Raw genomic sequence first — 19,325 nt, 5'->3', positions numbered from 1 at the left:
CTGGGCGAGTGTCACTAACTGTGTAGCTGTACAGAGTCAGTGTTTATTCAGGGAGAGGGTCACTCTCTGTGTAACTGTCCAGAGTCACTTTTTATTCAGGGTGAGGGTCACTCACTGTGTAACTGTACAGAGTCACTGTTTATTCAGGGTGTGGGTCAGTCACTGTTTATGTGTACAGAGTCACTGTTTATTCAGGGCGAGTGTCACTGTCTGTGTAACTGTACTGAGACGCTGTTTATTCAGGGTGAGGGTCACTCACTGTGTAACTGTCCAGAGTCACTGTTTATTCAGGGTGAAGGTCACTCTCTGTGTAACTGTCCAGAGTCACTGTTTATTCAGGGTGAGGGTCACTCACTGTGTAACTCTCCAGAGTCACTGTTTATTCAGGGTGAGGGTCACTCACTATGTAACTTTACAGAGTCACTGTTTATTCAGTGTAAGGGTCAGTCACTGTGTAACTGTACAGAGTCACTGTTTATTCAGGGTGAGGGTCACTCTCTGTGTAACTGTCCAGAGTCACTGTTTATTCAGGGTCACAGTCACTGTAACTGTACAGATTCTCTGTTTATTCAGGGTGAGGGTCACTGTGTAATTGTACAGAGTCACTGTATATTCAGGGTGAGGGTCACTGTGTAACTGTACAAAGTCACTGTTTATTCAGTGTGAGGTTCAGTCACTGTGTAACTGTACAGAGTTACTGTTTATTCAGAGTGAGGGTCAGTCACTGTGTAACTGTACAGAGTCACTGTTTATTCAGGGTAGGGTCAGTCTCTGTGTAACTGTACAGAGTCACTGTATATTCAGTGTGAGGGTCACTCACTGTCTAACTGCACAGAGTCACTGTTTATTCAGGGCAAGTGTCACTCACTGTGTAACTGTCCAGAGTCACTGTTTATTTAGGGTAAGGGTCACTCACAGTGTAACTGTACAGAGTCGCTGTTTATTAAGGGCGAGTGTCACTCACTGTGTAACTGTACAGTGTCGCTGTTTAGTCAGGTTGAGGGTCAGTCACTGTTTAACTGCACAGAGTCACTGTTTATTCAGGGTGAGGGTTACTGTGTAACTGTACAGAGTCACTGTTTATTCATGTTGAGGGTCACTCACTGTGTAACTGTACAGCGTCACTGTTTATTCAGGGCGAGGGTCAGTCACTGTGTAACTGTACAGAGTCACTGTTTATTCAGGGTGAGGGTCAGTCACCGTGTAACTGTACCAGTCACTGTTTATTCAGGGTAAGGGTCACTGTGGAACTGTACAGAGTTGCTGTTTATTCAGGGTGAGGGTCACTCACTGTGTAACTGTACAGAGTCGCTGTTTATTCAGGGTGAGGGTCACTCACTGTGTAACTGTACAGAGTCACTGTCTATTCAGGGTAAGGGTCAGTCACTGTGTAACTGTACAGAGTCACTGTTTATTCAGGGCGAGTGTCACTCACTGTGTAGCTGTACAGAGTCACTGTTTATTCAGGGTGAGGGTCAGTCACTGTGTAACTGTACCAGTCACTGTTTATTCAGGGTGAGGGTCACTGTGGAACTGTACAGAGTCGCTGTTTATTCAGGGTGAGGGTCACTCACTGTGTAACTGTACAGAGTCGCTGTTTATTCAGGGTGAGGGTCACTCACTGTGTAACTGTACAGAGTCACTGTTTTTTCAGGATGAGGGTCAGTCACTGTGTAACTGTACAGAGTCACTTTTTATTCTGGGCGAGTGTCACTAACTGTGTAGCTGTACAGAGTCAGTGTTTATTCAGGGTGAGGGTCACTCTCTGTGTAACTGTCCAGAGTCACTTTTTATTCAGGGTGAGGGTCACTCACTGTGTAACTGTACAGAGTCACTGTTTATTCAGGGTGTGGGTCAGTCACTGTTTATCTGTACAGAGTCACTGTTTATTCAGGGCGAGTGTCACTGTCTGTGTAACTGTACTGAGACGCTGTTTATTCAGGGTGAGGGTCACTCACTGTGTAACTGTCCAGAGTCACTGTTTATTCAGGGTGAAGGTCACTCTCTGTGTAACTGTCCAGAGTCACTGTTTATTCAGGGTGAGGGTCACTCACTGTGTAACTGTACAGAGTCACTGTTTATTCAGGGCGAGTGTCACTCACTGTGTAACTGTACAGTGTCGCTGTTTATTCAGGGTGAGGGTCACTCACAGTGTAACTGTATAGAGTCGCTGTTTATTCAGGGCGAGTGTCACTCACTGTGTAACTGTACAGTGTCGCTGTTTATTCAGGGTGAGGGTCAATCACTGTGTAACTGTCCAGAGTCACTGTTTATTCAGGGTGAGGGTCACTCACTGTGTAACTGTCCAGAGTCACTGTTTATTCAGGGTAAGGGTCACTCACAGTGTAACTGTACAGAGTCGCTGTTTATTCAGGGCGAGTGTCACTCACTGTGTAACTGTACAGTGTCGCTGTTTATTCAGGGTGAGGGTCACTCACTGTGTAACTGTCCAGAGTCACTGTTTATTCAGGGTGAGGGTCACTCACTGTGTAACTGTACAGAGTCGCTGTTTATTCAGGGTGAGGGTCACTCACTGTGTAACTCTCCAGAGTCACTGTTTATTCAGGGTGAGGGTCACTCACTGTGTAACTTTACAGAGTCACTGTTTATTCAGGGTAAGGGTCAGTCACTGTGTAACTGTACAGAGTCACTGTTTATTCAGGGTGAGGGTCACTCTCTGTGTAACTGTCCAGAGTCACTGTTTATTCAGGGTCACAGTCACTGTAACTGTACAGATTCTCTGTTTATTCAGGGTGAGGGTCACTGTGTAATTGTACAGAGTCACTGTATATTCAGGGTGAGGGTCACTGTGTAACTGTACAAAGTCACTGTTTATTCAGTGTGAGGTTCAGTCACTGTGTAACTGTACAGAGTTACTGTTTATTCAGAGTGAGGGTCAGTCACTGTGTAACTGTACAGAGTCACTGTTTATTCAGGGTAGGGTCAGTCTCTGTGTAACTGTACAGAGTCACTGTATATTCAGTGTGAGGGTCACTCACTGTCTAACTGCACAGAGTCACTGTTTATTCAGGGCAAGTGTCACTCACTGTGTAACTGTACAGAGTCGCTGTTTATTCTGGGTGAGGGTCACTCACTGTGTAACTGTCCAGAGTCACTGTTTATTCAGGGTGAGGGTCACTCACTGTGTAACTGTCCAGAGTCACTGTTTATTTAGGGTAAGGGTCACTCACAGTGTAACTGTACAGAGTCGCTGTTTATTAAGGGCGAGTGTCACTCACTGTGTAACTGTACAGTGTCGCTGTTTATTCAGGTTGAGGGTCAGTCACTGTTTAACTGCACAGAGTCACTGTTTATTCAGGGTGAGGGTTACTGTGTAACTGTACAGAGTCACTGTTTATTCATGTTGAGGGTCACTCACTGTGTAACTGTACAGCGTCACTGTTTATTCAGGGCGAGGGTCAGTCACTGTGTAACTATACAGAGTGACTGTTTATTCAGGGTGAGGGTCAGTCACCGTGTAACTGTACCAGTCACTGTTTATTCAGGGTAAGGGTCACTGTGGAACTGTACAGAGTTGCTGTTTATTCAGGGTGAGGGTCACTCACTGTGTAACTGTACAGAGTCACTGTCTATTCAGGGTGAGGGTCAGTCACTGTGTAACTGTACAGAGTCACTGTTTATTCAGGGCGAGTGTCACTCACTGTGTAGCTGTACAGAGTCACTGTTTATTCAGGGTGAGGGTCAGTCACTGTGTAACTGTACCAGTCACTGTTTATTCAGGGTGAGGGTCACTGTGGAACTGTACAGAGTCGCTGTTTATTCAGGGTGAGGGTCACTCACTGTGTAACTGTACAGAGTCGCTGTTTATTCAGGGTGAGGGTCACTCACTGTGTAACTGTACAGAGTCACTGTTTTTTCAGGGTGAGGGTCAGTCACTGTGTAACTGTACAGAGTCACTTTTTATTCTGGGCGAGTGTCACTAACTGTGTAGCTGTACAGAGTCAGTGTTTATTCAGGGTGAGGGTCACTCTCTGTGTAACTGTCCAGAGTCACTTTTTATTCAGGGTGAGGGTCACTCACTGTGTAACTGTACAGAGTCACTGTTTATTCAGGGTGTGGGTCAGTCACTGTTTATCTGTACAGAGTCACTGTTTATTCAGGGTGAGTGTCACTGTCTGTGTAACTGTACTGATACGCTGTTTATTCAGGGTGAGGGTCACTCACTGTGTAACTGTCCAGAGTCACTGTTTATTCAGGGTAAAGGTCACTCTCTGTGTAACTGTCCAGAGTCACTGTTTATTCAGGGTGAGGGTCACTCACTGTGTAACTGTACAGAGTCACTGTTTATTCAGGGTGAGGGTCACTCACAGTGTAACTGTATAGAGTCGCTGTTTATTCAGGGCGAGTGTCACTCACTGTGTAACTGTACAGTGTCGCTGTTTATTCAGGGTGAGGGTCAATCACTGTGTAACTGTCCAGAGTCACTGTTTATTCAGGGTGAGGGTCACTCACTGTGTAACTGTCCAGAGTCACTGTTTATTCAGGGTAAGGGTCACTCACAGTGTAACTGTACAGAGTCGCTGTTTATTCAGGGCGAGTGTCACTCACTGTGTAACTGTACAGTGTCGCTGTTTATTCAGGGTGAGGGTCACTCACTGTGTAACTGTCCAGAGTCACTGTTTATTCAGGGTGAGGGTCACTCACTGTGTAACTGTACAGAGTCGCTGTTTATTCAGGGTGAGGGTCACTCACTGTGTAACTGTACAGAGTCACTGTTTTTTCAGGGTGAGGGTCAGTCACTGTGTAACTGTACAGAGTCACTTTTTATTCTGGGCGAGTGTCACTAACTGTGTAGCTGTACAGAGTCAGTGTTTATTCAGGGTGAGGGTCACTCTCTGTGTAACTGTCCAGAGTCACTTTTTATTCAGGGTGAGGGTCACTCACTGTGTAACTGTACAGAGTCACTGTTTATTCAGGGTGTGGGTCAGTCACTGTTTATCTGTACAGAGTCACTGTTTATTCAGGGCGAGTGTCACTCACTGTGTAACTGTCCAGAGTCACTGTTTATTCAGGGTGAAGGTCACTCTCTGTGTAACTGTCCAGAGTCACTGTTTATTCAGGGTGAGGGTCACTCACTGTGTAACTGTACAGAGTCACTGTTTATTCAGGGCGAGTGTCACTCACTGTGTAACTGTACAGTGTCGCTGTTTATTCAGGGTGAGGGTCACTCACAGTGTAACTGTATAGAGTCGCTGTTTATTCAGGGCGAGTGTCACTCACTGTGTAACTGTACAGTGTCGCTGTTTATTCAGGGTGAGGGTCACTCACTGTGTAACTGTCCAGAGTCACTGTTTATTCAGGGTAAGGGTCACTCACAGTGTAACTGTACAGAGTCGCTGTTTATTCAGGGCGAGTGTCACTCACTGTGTAACTGTACAGTGTCGCTGTTTATTCAGGGTGAGGGTCACTCACTGTGTAACTGTCCAGAGTTACTGTTTATTCAGGGTGAGGGTCACTCACTGTGTAACTGTCCAGAGTCACTGTTTGTTCAGAGTAAGGGTCACTCACAGTGTAACTGTACAGAGTCGCTGTTTATTCAGGGTGAGGGTCAGTCACTGTGTAACTGTACAGAGTCACTGTTTATTCAGCGTGAGGGTCACTCACAGTGTATCTGTCCAGAGTCACTGTTTATTCAGGGTAAGGGTCACTCACTGTGTAACTGTACAGTGTCGCTGTTTATTCAGGGTGAGGGTCACTCACTGTGTAACTGTCCAGAGTCACTGTTTATTCCGGGTGAGGGTCACTGTAACTGTCCAGAGTCACTGTTTATTCAGGGTGCGGGTCACTGTGTAACTGTACAGAGTCACTGTTTATTCAGGGTGAGGGTCACTCACTGTGTAACTGTACAGAGTCACTGTTTATTTAGGGTGAGGGTCATTCACTGTGTAACTGTCCAGATTCACTGTTGATTCAGGGTGAGGGTCACTTTGTAACTGTCCAGTGTCACTGTTTATTCAGGGTGAAGGTCACTCACTGTGTAACTGTCCAGAGTCACTGTTTATTCAGGGTGAAGGTCACTCTCTGTGTAACTGTCCAGAGTCACTGTTTATTCAGGGTGAGGGTCACTCACTGTGTAACTGTACAGAGTCACTGTTTATTCAGGGCGAGTGTCACTCACTGTTTAACTGTACAGTGTCGCTGTTTATTCAGGGTGAGGGTCACTCACAGTGTAACTGTATAGAGTCGCTGTTTATTCAGGGCGAGTGTCACTCACTGTGTAACTGTACAGTGTCGCTGTTTATTCAGGGTGAGGGTCACTCACTGTGTAACTGTCCAGAGTCACTGTTTATTCTGGGTGAGGGTCACTCTCTGTGTAACTGTCCAGAGTCACTGTTTATTCAAGGTAAGGGTCACTCACAGTGTAACTGTACAGAGTCGCTGTTTATTCAGGGCGAGTGTCACTCACTGTGTAACTGTACAGTGTCGCTGTTTATTCAGGGTGATGGTCACTCACTGTGTAACTGTGCAGAGTCACTGTTTATTCAGGGTGAGGGTCAATCACTGTGTAACTGTACAGAGTCACTGTTTATTCAGAGTAAGGTTCACTCACAGTGTAACTGTACAGAGTCGCTGTTTATTCAGGGTGAGGGTCAGTCACTGTGTGACTGTACAGAGTCACTGTTTATTCAGGGTGAGGCTCACTCACTGTGTAACTGTACAGAGTCACTGTTTATTCAGGGTGAGGGTCACTCACTGTGTAACTGTACAGTGTCACTGTTTATTCAGGGTGAGGGTCACTCACTGTGTAACTGTCCAGAGTCACTGTTTATTCAGAGTAAGGGTCACTCACAGTGTAACTGTACAGAGTCGCTGTTTATTCAGGGTGAGGGTCAGTCACTGTGTAACTGTACAGAGTCACTGTTTATTCAGCGTGAGGGTCACTCACAGTGTATCTGTCCAGAGTCACTGTTTATTCAGGGTAAGGGTCACTCACTGTGTAACTGTACAGTGTCGCTGTTTATTCAGGGTGAGGGTCACTCACTGTGTAACTGTCCAGAGTCACTGTTTATTCCGGGTGAGGGTCACTGTAACTGTCCAGAGTCACTGTTTATTCAGGGTGCGGGTCACTGTGTAACTGTACAGAGTCACTGTTTATTCAGGGTGAGGGTCACTCACTGTGTAACTGTACAGAGTCACTGTTTATTTAGGGTGAGGGTCATTCACTGTGTAACTGTCCAGAGTCACTGTTGATTCAGGGTGAGGGTCACTTTGTAACTGTCCAGTGTCACTGTTTATTCAGGGTGAAGGTCACTCACTGTGTAACTGTCCAGAGTCACTGTTTATTCAGGGTGAAGGTCACTCTCTGTGTAACTGTCCAGAGTCACTGTTTATTCAGGGTGAGGGTCACTCACTGTGTAACTGTACAGAGTCACTGTTTATTCAGGGCGAGTGTCACTCACTGTTTAACTGTACAGTGTCGCTGTTTATTCAGGGTGAGGGTCACTCACAGTGTAACTGTATAGAGTCGCTGTTTATTCAGGGCGAGTGTCACTCACTGTGTAACTGTACAGTGTCGCTGTTCATTCAGGGTGAGGGTCACTCACTGTGTAACTGTCCAGAGTCACTGTTTATTCTGGGTGAGTGTCACTCACTGTGTAACTGTCCAGAGTCACTGTTTATTCAAGGTAAGGGTCACTCACAGTGTAACTGTACAGAGTCGCTGTTTATTCAGGGCGAGTGTCACTCACTGTGTAACTGTACAGTGTCGCTGTTTATTCAGGGTGATGGTCACTCACTGTGTAACTGTCCAGAGTCACTGTTTATTCAGGGTGAGGGTCAATCACTGTGTAACTGTACAGAGTCACTATTTATTCAGAGTAAGGTTCACTCACAGTGTAACTGTACAGAGTCGCTGTTTATTCAGGGTGAGGGTCAGTCACTGTGTAACTGTACAGAGTCACTGTTTATTCAGCGTGAGGGTCACTCACAGTGTATCTGTCCAGAGTCACTGTTTATTCAGGGTAAGGGTCACTCACTGTGTAACTGTACAGTGTCGCTGTTTATTCAGGGTGACGGTCACTCACTGTGTAACTGTCCAGAGTCACTGTTTATTCAGGGTGAGGGTCACTGTAACTGTCCAGAGTCACTGTTTATTCAGGGTGCTGGTCACTGTGTAACTGTACAGAGTCACTGTTTATTCAGGGTGACGGTCACTCACTGTGTAACTGTACAGAGTCACTGTTTATTTAGGGTGAGGGTCATTCACTGTGTAACTGTCCAGAGTCACTGTTGATTCAGGGTGAGGGTCACTTTGTAACTGTCCAGTGTCACTGTTTATTCAGGGTGAGGGTCACTGTGTAACAAGACCGTAAGATATAGGAACAGAATTAGGCCATTTGGCCCATCGTGCCAGCTCTGTCTTTTTGAAATGGCTGATCCAATTTTCCCTTGCAGCTTCAATCCCCTATCTTCTCCCTGTATCCCTTCATGCACTGTTGAATCAAGAATCTATCGATCTCTGCTTTAAATATTCATCCAGACTTGTACTCCATCGCTGCCTGTGGCAATTCATTCCACAGATTCACCACAGGCTCAAGAAGTCTCCATACTACAAGGACGCCCTTCTCTTCTGAGGCTGTGTCCCCTGGTCTTAGACTCTCCCATCATAGGAAACATCCTCTCCACATCTGCATTATCAAAGCCTTTCACCACTGAGGCTTCAATGAGGTCACCCCTCATTCTTCTGAATTCCATTGAATGCAGGACCAGAGCCATCAGATGCTCTTCATACCACAAGCCATTCAACCCTGGAATCATTTTTGTGGACCTCCTTCGAACCCTCTCCACTTTCAGCACGTCCTTTCTAAGATAGGGGCACAAAACTGCTCGCAGTACTCCAAGTGAGGCCTCATCAGTAGTTTATAAAGTTTCAATATTACATCCTTGCTTTTATGTTCTAATCCCCTTCAAATGAATGCTAACATTGCATCTGCCTTCCTCACCACCATCTCAACCTGCAAATTAACCTTCAGGGAGACCTTGTGCTGGATCCACAAATTCCTTTGCACCTCAGATTTTTTATTTTCTCTCTCTTTAGAAAACAGTCAACCCTTTCTTCTACCAAAGTGCACTTCCCAACACTGTATTCCATCTGCCACTTTTTGCCCAATTGCCTAATCTGTCTAAGTCCTACTACTTCCTCAAAACTACCTGTCCCTCTACCCGTCTTTGTATTATTTGCAAACTTTGCAACAAAGCAAAGTTCATCATCCAAATCATCAACATATAATATTAAAAGAGTTAGTTCTACACACCACTGTAGAACGCTATTAGTTATCGGCAGCCAGCCAGGAAGGACTCCTTCTATTCCCACCCTTTTCCTCCTGCCAATCTGACACTGCTTCATTCATGTTAGAATCTTCCTGTAATACTATGGGCTCATCGTTTGTTAAGCATTCTCATGTTCTTGTTAGAGTTCTTTGAGGAGGTGACCAGGCATATAGATGAGGGTAGTGCTGTGAATGTGATCTACATGGATTTTAGTAAGGCATTTGACAAGGTTCCACACAGTAGGCTTATTCAGAAAGTCAGAAAGCATGGGATCCAGGGAAGTTTGGCCAGGTGCATTCAGAATTGGCTTGCCTGCAGAAGGCAGAGGGTCATGGTGGAGGGAGTACATTCAGATTGGAGGGTTGTGACTAGTGGTGTCCCACGAGGATCTGTTCTGGGACCTCTACTTTTCGTGATTTTTATTAACGACCTGGATGTGGGGGTAGAAGGATGGGTTGGCAAGTTTGCAGACGACACAAAGGTTGGTGGTGTTGTAGATAGTGTAGAGGATTGTCGAAGATTGCAGAGAGACATTGATAGGATTCATAAGTGGGCTGAGAAGTGGCAGATGGAGTTCAACCCAGAGAAGTGTGAGGTGGTACACTTTGGAAGGACAAACTCCAAGGCAGAGTACAAAGTAAATGGCAGGATACTTGGGAGTGTGGAGGAGCAGTGGGATCTAGGGGTACATGTCCACAGATTCCTGAAAGTTGCCTCACAGGTAGATAGGGTAGTGAAGAAAGCTTATGGGGTGTTAGCTTTCATAAGTTGAGGGATAGAGTTTAAGAGTCGCGATGTAATGATGCAGCTCTGTAAAATTCTGGTTAGGCCAGACTTGGAGTACTGTGTCCAGTTCTGGTCGCCTCACTATAGGAAGGACGTGGAAGCATTAGAAAGGGTACAGAGGAGATTTACCAGGATGCTGCCTGGTTTAGAGAGTATGGATTATGATCAGAGATTAAGGGAGCTAGGGCTTTACTCTCTGGAGAGAAGGAGGATGAGAGGAGACATGATAGAGGTGTACAAGATATTAACAGGATTAGATAAAGTGGACAGCCAGCGCCTCTTCCCCAGGTCACCACTGCTCAGTACAAGAGGACATGGCTTTAAGGTAAGGGGAGGGAAGTTCAAGGGGGATATTAGAGGAAGGTTTTTTACTCAGAGAGTGGTTGGTGCGTGGAATGCACTGCCTGAGTCAATGGTAGAGGCAGATATACTTTTGAATTTAAGACACTACTAGACAGGTATATGGAGGAATTTAAGGTGGGGGGTTATATGGGAGGCAGGGTTTGATGGTCGGCACAACATTGTGGGCCGAAGGGCCTGTAATGTGCTGTATTATTCTATGTTCTATGTGTTGCACCTTGTCAAAGGCCTTCTGAAAATCCAAATACACAACATCAACCAATTCTCCTTTGTCTATTCTGCTTGTTCTTTCTTCAAAGAATTCCAACAGATTTTTCAGGTAAGTTTATCCTTTGAGGAAACCATGCTGACTACAGTCTATTTTATCACGTACCTCCAAGTACCCTGAAATCACAACCTGAACATTGGCTCCAACATCTTCCCAACCACTGAGGTCAGACTAAATGGTGTATCGTTTCCTTTCTTTTGTCTCTCTTCCTTCTTGAAGAGCAGATTTTCCAGCCTTCCAGAACCATTCCAGAATCTAGTGATTCTTGAAGGATCATTACTAATGCCTCCATGATCTCTTCAGCCACCTCTTTCAGAACCCTGGGGTGTACACCATCTGGTCCAGGTGACTTATCTACCTTCAGACCTTTCTGTTTCCAAGCTCTTTCTCCCTAGTAATGACAACTTCAACACTTCATGACCCCTGACACCTGGAACTTCCACCATACTACCAGTATCTTCCACTGTGAAGACTGATGCAAAATACTTATCCACCATTTCCTTTTCCTCCATTACTACCTCTCCAGCATTGTTTTCCAGCAGTCCAATATCCATTCTCACCTCTCTTTTACACTTTATGTATCTGATAAAAACTTGGTATCCTCTCTAATATTCTTGGCTAGCTTACTTTCATATTCCATCTTTGTCTTCTTAATTACTTTTTTAATTGCCTCTGGTTTTTGAAAGCTTCCCAATCCTCCAACTTCCCTCTAATTTTTGCTCTGTTATATGCCCTCCCCTTGGCTTTTATGTTGGCTTTGATTCTCTTGTTGTGTCACCTTGCCTTTAGAATATTTCTTCCTCTTTTGGATGTGTATATCCTGTGCCTTCCAAATTCCTTCCAGAAATTCCAGTATTCCCTGCCAGTGTTCTTTTCCAATCAATTCTGGCCAGCTTCTCTCTTTTGCCTCTGTACTTCCCTTTACTCCACTGTAATATTGATACATCTGACTTTAGTGTCTCCTTCTCAAATTTCAGGATGAATTCAATCATATTAAGATCACTCTCCCCTAAGGGTTCTTTTACCTTAAGCTCTCTAATCAATTCCAAAACATTGCTGAACATTGGTCCAGAATAGCTGATCCCCTAGTGCGCACAACCATTTGCTGCTCTAAAAAGCCATTCTGTAGGCATACTAGAAATTCACCTTTTTAGAATTCAGCACCAACCTGATTTTCCCAATCTACCTACATATTGAAATCCCCCATGACTATTGTAACCTTGCCATTTTGGCATGTTTTTTCTATCCTCCATTGTAATTTGTAGTCCACATCCTTACTACTGTCTGGGGGTCTGTTTATAACTCCCATCAATTTCTTTTTACCCTTGCAGTTCCTTAGCTCTATCCACAGTAATTCAACACCTTCCAACTCTTATGTCACCTCTTTCGAATGATTTGATTTCATTTTTTTACCAACAGAGCAACACCACCCCCTCTGTCTTGCTGCCTGTTCTTTTGATACAGTGTGTATCATTGGACATTAAGCTCCCAGCTATAATCTTTCAGCCATGATTCAGTGATGCCAATAACATCATACCTGTCAATCTGTAACTGTGCTGCAAGTTCATCTACCTTTTCTGTATATCATTCAAATACAACACCTTCAGTCCTGTACTCACCCTTTTTGATTTTGTCCACCTTTTACATTGCAACTCATCCCATTGACTGCAATTTGGCCCTATCATCAGACTCTGTCGGCTCAGAGTCTCCCTATACTCTGCTTCTGTTTGTAAACCAACTACCTCATCTTCAGCCCTATCACTCCAATTCTCATCCCCCTGCCATATTAGTTTAACCACCTGATCAACTCCAGCCAACCTGCCCACAAGGATATTGGATGCCCTTGGGTTCAGGTGTAACCCATCCCTTTTGGGCAGGTCATACCTTCCCCAGAAGACATCCCAAGGATTCATAAATCTGAACCCCTGCCCCCTGCACCAGTTCCTCAGCCATGCATTCACCTGCAAACCCTCACTGGCAAATGGCACAGGCAGCAATCCCAGAGATTTCTCAGCTTTCTACCTAACTCCCTAAAGTCTCTCTTCAGGAACTCCTCATCTTGTCTACCTATGTCACTGGTTCCAACATGCACCGAGACTTCTGGCTGCTCACCCTTGCCCTTGAGAATGCCATGGATCCGATCTGAGCCATCTTCGATCCTGTCACCAGGGAGGCAAAGTACCAGCTGGATGTCTCTATTGCGCCTATAGAACCTCACCTCCATTCCTCTGGCTAAGGAACACTGCCGTCCTCTTCACCTCTCTGCTTCTCTGAGCCACAGCACCAGACTCAGTCCCAGTCACTGTGGCTCCCCCCGGTAGATCGACCCCCTCAGTAGTATCTAATGTTATATTATTGAGGGGAATGGCCACAGGGTACTCTGCACTGGCTGTGCATTTCCCTTCCTTCTGACAGTCACGCGGTTACCTGTCTCCTGCAACCTATGGATAACTACCTCCCTGTAGCCCCGTCTCTCACCTCCTCAGTCTCCCATATGTCAAAGTCATTCAGCTGCAGCTCCAGTTCCTTAATAACTTCTCTCAGGAGCTACAGCTCGCCGAGATGTGCAGACTCCCCACATCCCACACAGAATACAAAACACGGCCCCTGGAACCATTCACACTCATCTACTGTGCCCTAACAGATGAGGAACAGAGAGAGAGAGAAACTCCCAAGACAATCTACCTCGCCCAAGCCACTGTAAACACTGACACACGCACGAGGTTGCAGCTCCACTTGCACTTGAATCATTCTTATTGACCCTTTGCATTGAATCCCTCTTGCTGCTTGAACGTTCCTCAAATCAAAAAAACTGCCACGAAACTCTGCTTTCGAAATCCCAATCAACGCCCTGATAAAAAAGTTGTGCTTTTTGCATACCACTGGTGTGGCTTGTCCAACGCACAGAAAACCGCCTTCAAGCACTGCTTTTTAAATACTGTAACTGTACAGAGTCACTGTTTATTCAGGGTGAGGGTCAATCACAGTAACTGTACAGAGTCACTGTTTATTCAGGGTGAGGGTCAATCACTGTGTAACTGTACAGAGTCACTGTTTATTCAGGGTGAGGGTCAATCACAGTAACTGTACAGAGTCACTGTTTATTCAGGGTGAGGGTCAATCACTGTGTAACTGTACAGAGTTACTGTTTATTCAGGGTGAGGGTCAATCACTGTGTAACTGTACAGAGTCACTGTTTATTCAGGGTGAGGGTCAATCACTGTGTAACTGTACAGAGTTACTGTTTATTCAGGGTGAGGGTCACTGTGTAACTGTACAGAGTCACTGTTTATTCAGGGTGAGGGTCAATCACTGTGTAACTGTACAGAGTCACTGTTTATTCAGGGTGAGGGTCAATCACTGTGTAACTGTACAGAGTTTCTGTTTATTCAGGGTGAGGGTCACTGTGTAACTGTACAGAGTCACTGTTTATTCAGGGTGAGGGTCAGTCACTGTGTAACTGTACAGAGTCACTGTTTATTCAGGGTGAGGGTCAATCACTGTGTAACTGTACAGAGTTACTGTTTATTCAGGGTGAGGGTCACTCACTGTGTAACTGTACAGAGTCACTGTTTATTCAGGGTGAGGGTCATTCACTGTGTGACTGTACAGAGTCACTGTTTATTCAGGGTGAGGGTCACTCACTGTGTAACTGTACAGAGTCACTGTTTATTCAGGGTGAGGGTCACTCACTGTGTAACTGTACAGAGTCACTGTTTATTCAGGGTGAGGATCACTGTGTAACTGTACAGAGTCACTGTTTATTCAGGGTGAGGATCACTGTGTAACTGTACAGAGTCGCTGTTTATTCAGGGTGAGGGTCACTGTGTAACTGTACAGAGTCAGTGTTTATTCAGGGTGAGGGTCACTGTGTAACTGTACAGAGTCACTGTTTATTCAGGGTGAGGGTCACTCACTGTGTAACTGTACAGAGTCAGTTTATTCAGGGTGAGGGTCACTGTGTAACTGTACAGAGTCACTGTTTATTCAGGGTGAGGGTCACAGTGTAACTGTACAGAGTCACTATTTATTCTGGGTGAGGGTCACTCACTGTGTAACTGTACAGAGTCACTGTTTATTCAGTGTGAGGGTCACTCACTGTGTAACTGTACAGAGTCACTGTTTATTCAGGGTGAGGGTCACAGTGTAACTGTACAGAGTCACTGTTTATTCAGTGTGAGGGTCACTCACTGTGTAACTGTACAGAGTCACTGTTTATTCAGGGTGAGGGTCACAGTGTAACTGTACAGAGTCACTTTATTCAGGGTGAGGGTCACAGTGTAACTGTACAGAGTCTGTTTATTCAGGGTGAGGGTCACTCATTGTGTAACTGTACAGAGTCACTGTTTATTCAGGGTGAGGGTCACTCACTGTGTAACTGTACAGAGTCACTGTTTATTCAGGGTGAGGGTCAGTCACTGTGTAACTGTACAGAGTCACTGTTTATTCAGGGTGAGGGACACTCACTGTGTAAATGTACAGAGTCACTGTTTATTCAGGGTGAGGGTAATTCACGTGTAACTGTACAGAGTCACTGTTTATTCAGGGTGAGGGCCACTCACTGTGTAACTGTACAGAGTCACTGTTTATTCAGGGTGAGGGTCAGTCACTGTGTAACTGTACAGAGTCACTGTTTATTCAGGGTGAGGGTCACAGTGTAACTGTACAGAGTCACTTTATTCAGGGTGAGGGTCACAGTGTAACTGTACAGAGTCTGTTTATTCAGGGTGAGGGTCACTCATTGTGTAACTGTACAGAGTCACTGTTTATTCAGGGTGAGGGTCACTCACTGTGTAACTGTACAGAGTCACTGTTTATTCAGGGTGAGGGTCAGTCACTGTGTAACTGTACAGAGTCACTGTTTATTCAGGGTGAGGGACACTCACTGTGTAAATGTACAGAGTCACTGTTTATTCAGGGTGAGGGTAATTCACGTGTAACTGTACAGAGTCACTGTTTATTCAGGGTGAGGGCCACTCACTGTGTAACTGTACAGAGTCACTGTTTATTCAGGGTGAGGGTCAGTCACTGTGTAACTGTACAGAGTCACTGTTTATTCAGGGTGAGGGACACTCACTGTGTAACTGTACAGAGTCACTGTTTATTCAGGGTGAGGGTAATTCACGTGTAACTGTACAGAGTCACTGTTTATTCAGGGTGAGGGTCACTCACTGTGTAACTGTACAGAGTCACTGTTTATTCAGGGTGAGGGTCACTCTCTTTGGTTGTTTGAATTTGAAGGGAGAGGCACAAAGAATCTTTGGTTCCATGTCCATAGATGTGTCAAAGTTGATGTTGAAGTTGAATGGGTGGTTAAGAAGGTGTTTTGTGTGTCAGTCTTCATTGGTCGGGGATTGAGTTCAAGAGCCGTGAGGTAATGTTACCACTCTACAAAACCCTGGTTAGACCACATTTGGAGTATTGTGTTCACTTCGGGTCACCTCATTATAGGAAGGATGTGTAAGCATTAGAGAGGATGCAGAGGAGATTTACTGGGATGCTGCCTGGCTTGGAGAGCATGTTTTATGAGGACAGTTTGAGTGAACTCGGCCTTTTCTCTCTGGAGTGAAGGAGGATGAGAGGTGACCTGATAGAGGTGTATAAGATGATGAGAGGCACAGATTGAGTGGATAGTCAGAGGCCTTTCCCCAGGCCAGTAGTGCCACGTCTGTTCTCTGCTCTTTTCAGTGACTGTGCATCTTGCTTTGACAGAAGAGTCTAATTTCCAAGTACCTGTGGTTCCCAGCTTCCCACTGTCCACAGGACCCTGCTGTTCGCTGCGAAGTTCGTACACTAAGCCCACATGTTGGTTTGCAGTCCGCCTGTCCCACAGAACTCAGCCTCTGTTTAACTGACCCATGCCCACACAACCTCATTGGACAGGAGGTGAGGGCAGTGTCCCACACCTGGGGAGGGTCGACCTCTGCCCCCCGGCCAGGGGGAGCTGGGCTGTTCCTTTTTAAGTGGGCCTGTGCTTTCTTGGGGGAGTTGTTGGGCTGCTGCACCGTTGTCACCGCATGTTCCTTCTCCAGTGATACATGGAACATTTCCAGACGGTCAGCCTGGGGCCGAGCCCTCTGCTGCCTGCCTCCAGGGCCCTGGACAGCCATTCTGGCCATCACTAGGAGCAAGTTTACTTGGACAACATCATCCCCTGACCAGCTCCCCCCTGGGGTGACCAAATATTAATGGGGGTGGAAAGGGAGGGGTAAAAGAGTCGCCCTTCAGACAATTGTGAAGTGTTGCACTTTGGGAGGACAAATCAGGGTTGGGTTTCCGTGGTGAATGTTGAGTGCGGAGTGCTGTGGAACAGGGATATCTGGGAATACAGATCCAGAATTGCTGGAAAGTGGTGTCACAGTTACAAAGAGAGCTTTTGGCACATTGGCCTTCATAAATCAGAGTATTGAGTGCAGGAGTTGGAATGCTATGTTGAAGTCGTATAAGACTTTGTTGTGTCCAGTTCTGGTCACTGACTCGCAGGAAAGATTGAAAGAATGCAGAGACAATGTACAAGGATGTTGCTCAGTTTTCAGGACCTGAGTTACAGAGAAAGGTTGAATAGGTTAGGACTTTATTCCCTGGAGCATAGGAGAATGAGAATGAGACTCCAGGGATTGCCTGTCTCTGGCCGTTAACCATCTCTGCTCTCTGTCCTCCGCAGATTTCGTGATGCTCAGGGCTACGTGCTGTACCCCCAGATCGGTGACCGCATGGACCTGATCTGCCCGCGCTCCCACCCCCCCGAGGCCCACTCCACGCCCGAGTACGAGTACTACCGGCTGTACCTGGTGACCCGGGAACAGGCAGAGAGCTGCAACACCGTGATGAGCCCCACCATCCTGCTAACCTGTGACAAGCCCGAGACGGACACCCGCTTCACCATCAAGTTCCAGGAGTTCAGCCCCAACCTGTGGGGGCTCGAGTTCAAACCACAGCACGATTACTACATCATTAGTGAGTGGGGGGCATCGAGGGCAGAGTGGAGAAGTGTGGAAGAGGGTGGGGGAATTGGCTGATGAATGGGTGGGTTTGGTGTGAGTTGGGGTGGTCTGGGTGGGGATTGATGTGTCTGTGTGTGGGTGAAGCAGTAAGCTGGTGTGGAGTTGGTTGGAGGTAGTGGGATGCAGGGAGTGTGTGGGGGAACGGGTGGGTGGGGAGTGGGATTGGGGGGATTATGTGGGTGTGGAGAGAATGTGGTTGGGGGCTGTGTGAAGGAGGTAGGTGTGTGTGTTTGGATGGAGTGGTCAGTGGGGCAGTGAGCGGCTGAGTGTGGGTGGGCGGGCACAAGGAGGACCTGTCCTCAGTGAGAGTGAGGAGATGAGTGCCCTGTCACCCGTTGGTGCTGGCTTTACCCTAAAGACAGACAGAGCACAGAAACAGGCCCTTCAGCCCATCAAGCCGCCCCTGACTCTTGATCCACAGCTTCCACACAGATTCTATTGGACCCCTGGTCATTTTCCCCTCCCTCCCATTGTCCTACCCCACATACCGTCGTCCCTACCTTACCTCACGTTGTACCTGCCCAGCCTTGGCTGTGGCTGACTGTTGTTGACTGGGTTTGTGTGACGGTGAGATACGATGGTGCTGTGGTGTGTCTGAGTGACAGGTACAGACTGAGTTTGTGTGACGGTGAGATGATGATGTGGTGTGGCTGAACTTGGTGGTTTGAGTCCAGAGGCTCCTGCAATTCCCTCCTGATGGCAGCAGTGAGAAGTGAGCATTGCCTGGGTGGTGAGCATCTCCATTTTGGATGCTGCTTTCCTACAACAGCATTTCATGTGGATGGGTGGGGGGGGTGCTTTACCTGTGGCATGGAGAAGAATTGCATCTGGACAGATCATTCGAAAGCAGTAACGCATTGAGTTAGTACAAGGGGAAACACAATAACAGAGTGCAGGATGTAAACACGAGATGCTGGAAATCCAGAGTTACACAATGCTGGAGGAACTCAGCAGGCCAGGCAGCATCTATGGAGGAGAAAATAAACTTTTGTTGTTTTGGTCCTGGATCCTTCATCAGGACTGGAAAGGAAGGGGGCAGAAGCCAGAATAAGAAGGTGAGGGGAGGGGGGGTGGTAGGCGTACAAGCTGGCAGATGATAGGTGGGACCAGGTGAGAGGGAAAGTGGGGGGTGTGGGGAGGGGGTTGGTGCAAAGCTAGTCAGTGATGTGTGGGAAAGGTTAAGGGCTGAAGAAGGAGGAATGTGATAGGAGAGGAGAGTGGATCACGGGAGAAAGGGAAGGTGGAGGGGGATGGGCAGGTGGGGAGAAGACAAGGAGAAAGAGGGGAGTCTGAGTGGAAGATGGGAGAAAAGACCGGAAGTTAAAGAAATCGATGTTCATGCCATCAGGTTGGAGGCCGCCCAGATGGAATATGAGGAATTGCTCTTCCAGCCCACATGTGGCCTTAACATGGCAGTAGAGGAGTCTGTGGACCGATGCTAATTAAATTAATTAATTATTTAGAGCCCCCTTTCGTGTCTTTGAACAGTGCCACCCCAGCTACCCTCAACAACCCTGATTTAACCCAAACCCAATTACGAGACAGTTTACAATAGCCAATTAACCTACGTCTTTGTAGGAGGGAACTGGAGCACTCAGGGAAAACCCACGCCTTCT

At 46.5% G+C, this 19,325-nt stretch overlaps 1 protein-coding gene across 1 annotated transcript in view; it reads left to right on the top strand.

The window, feature by feature from the left end:
- efnb3b (ephrin-B3b) overlaps positions 1-19,325 on the top strand; it is a 427,279-nt gene that overhangs the window by 258,303 nt on the left and 149,651 nt on the right. The window contains exon 2 of the mRNA XM_073049045.1: positions 17,370-17,662. Coding sequence (XP_072905146.1) covers positions 17,370-17,662 — 293 coding nt within the window. The remainder of the gene's footprint in view (positions 1-17,369; positions 17,663-19,325) is intronic.

This window comes from Hemitrygon akajei, chromosome 6, assembly GCF_048418815.1.
Source record: "Hemitrygon akajei chromosome 6, sHemAka1.3, whole genome shotgun sequence".
Classification (NCBI taxonomy): Eukaryota; Metazoa; Chordata; class Chondrichthyes; order Myliobatiformes; family Dasyatidae; genus Hemitrygon; species Hemitrygon akajei.
This window is presented reverse-complemented; position numbering and strand designations above follow the sequence as displayed.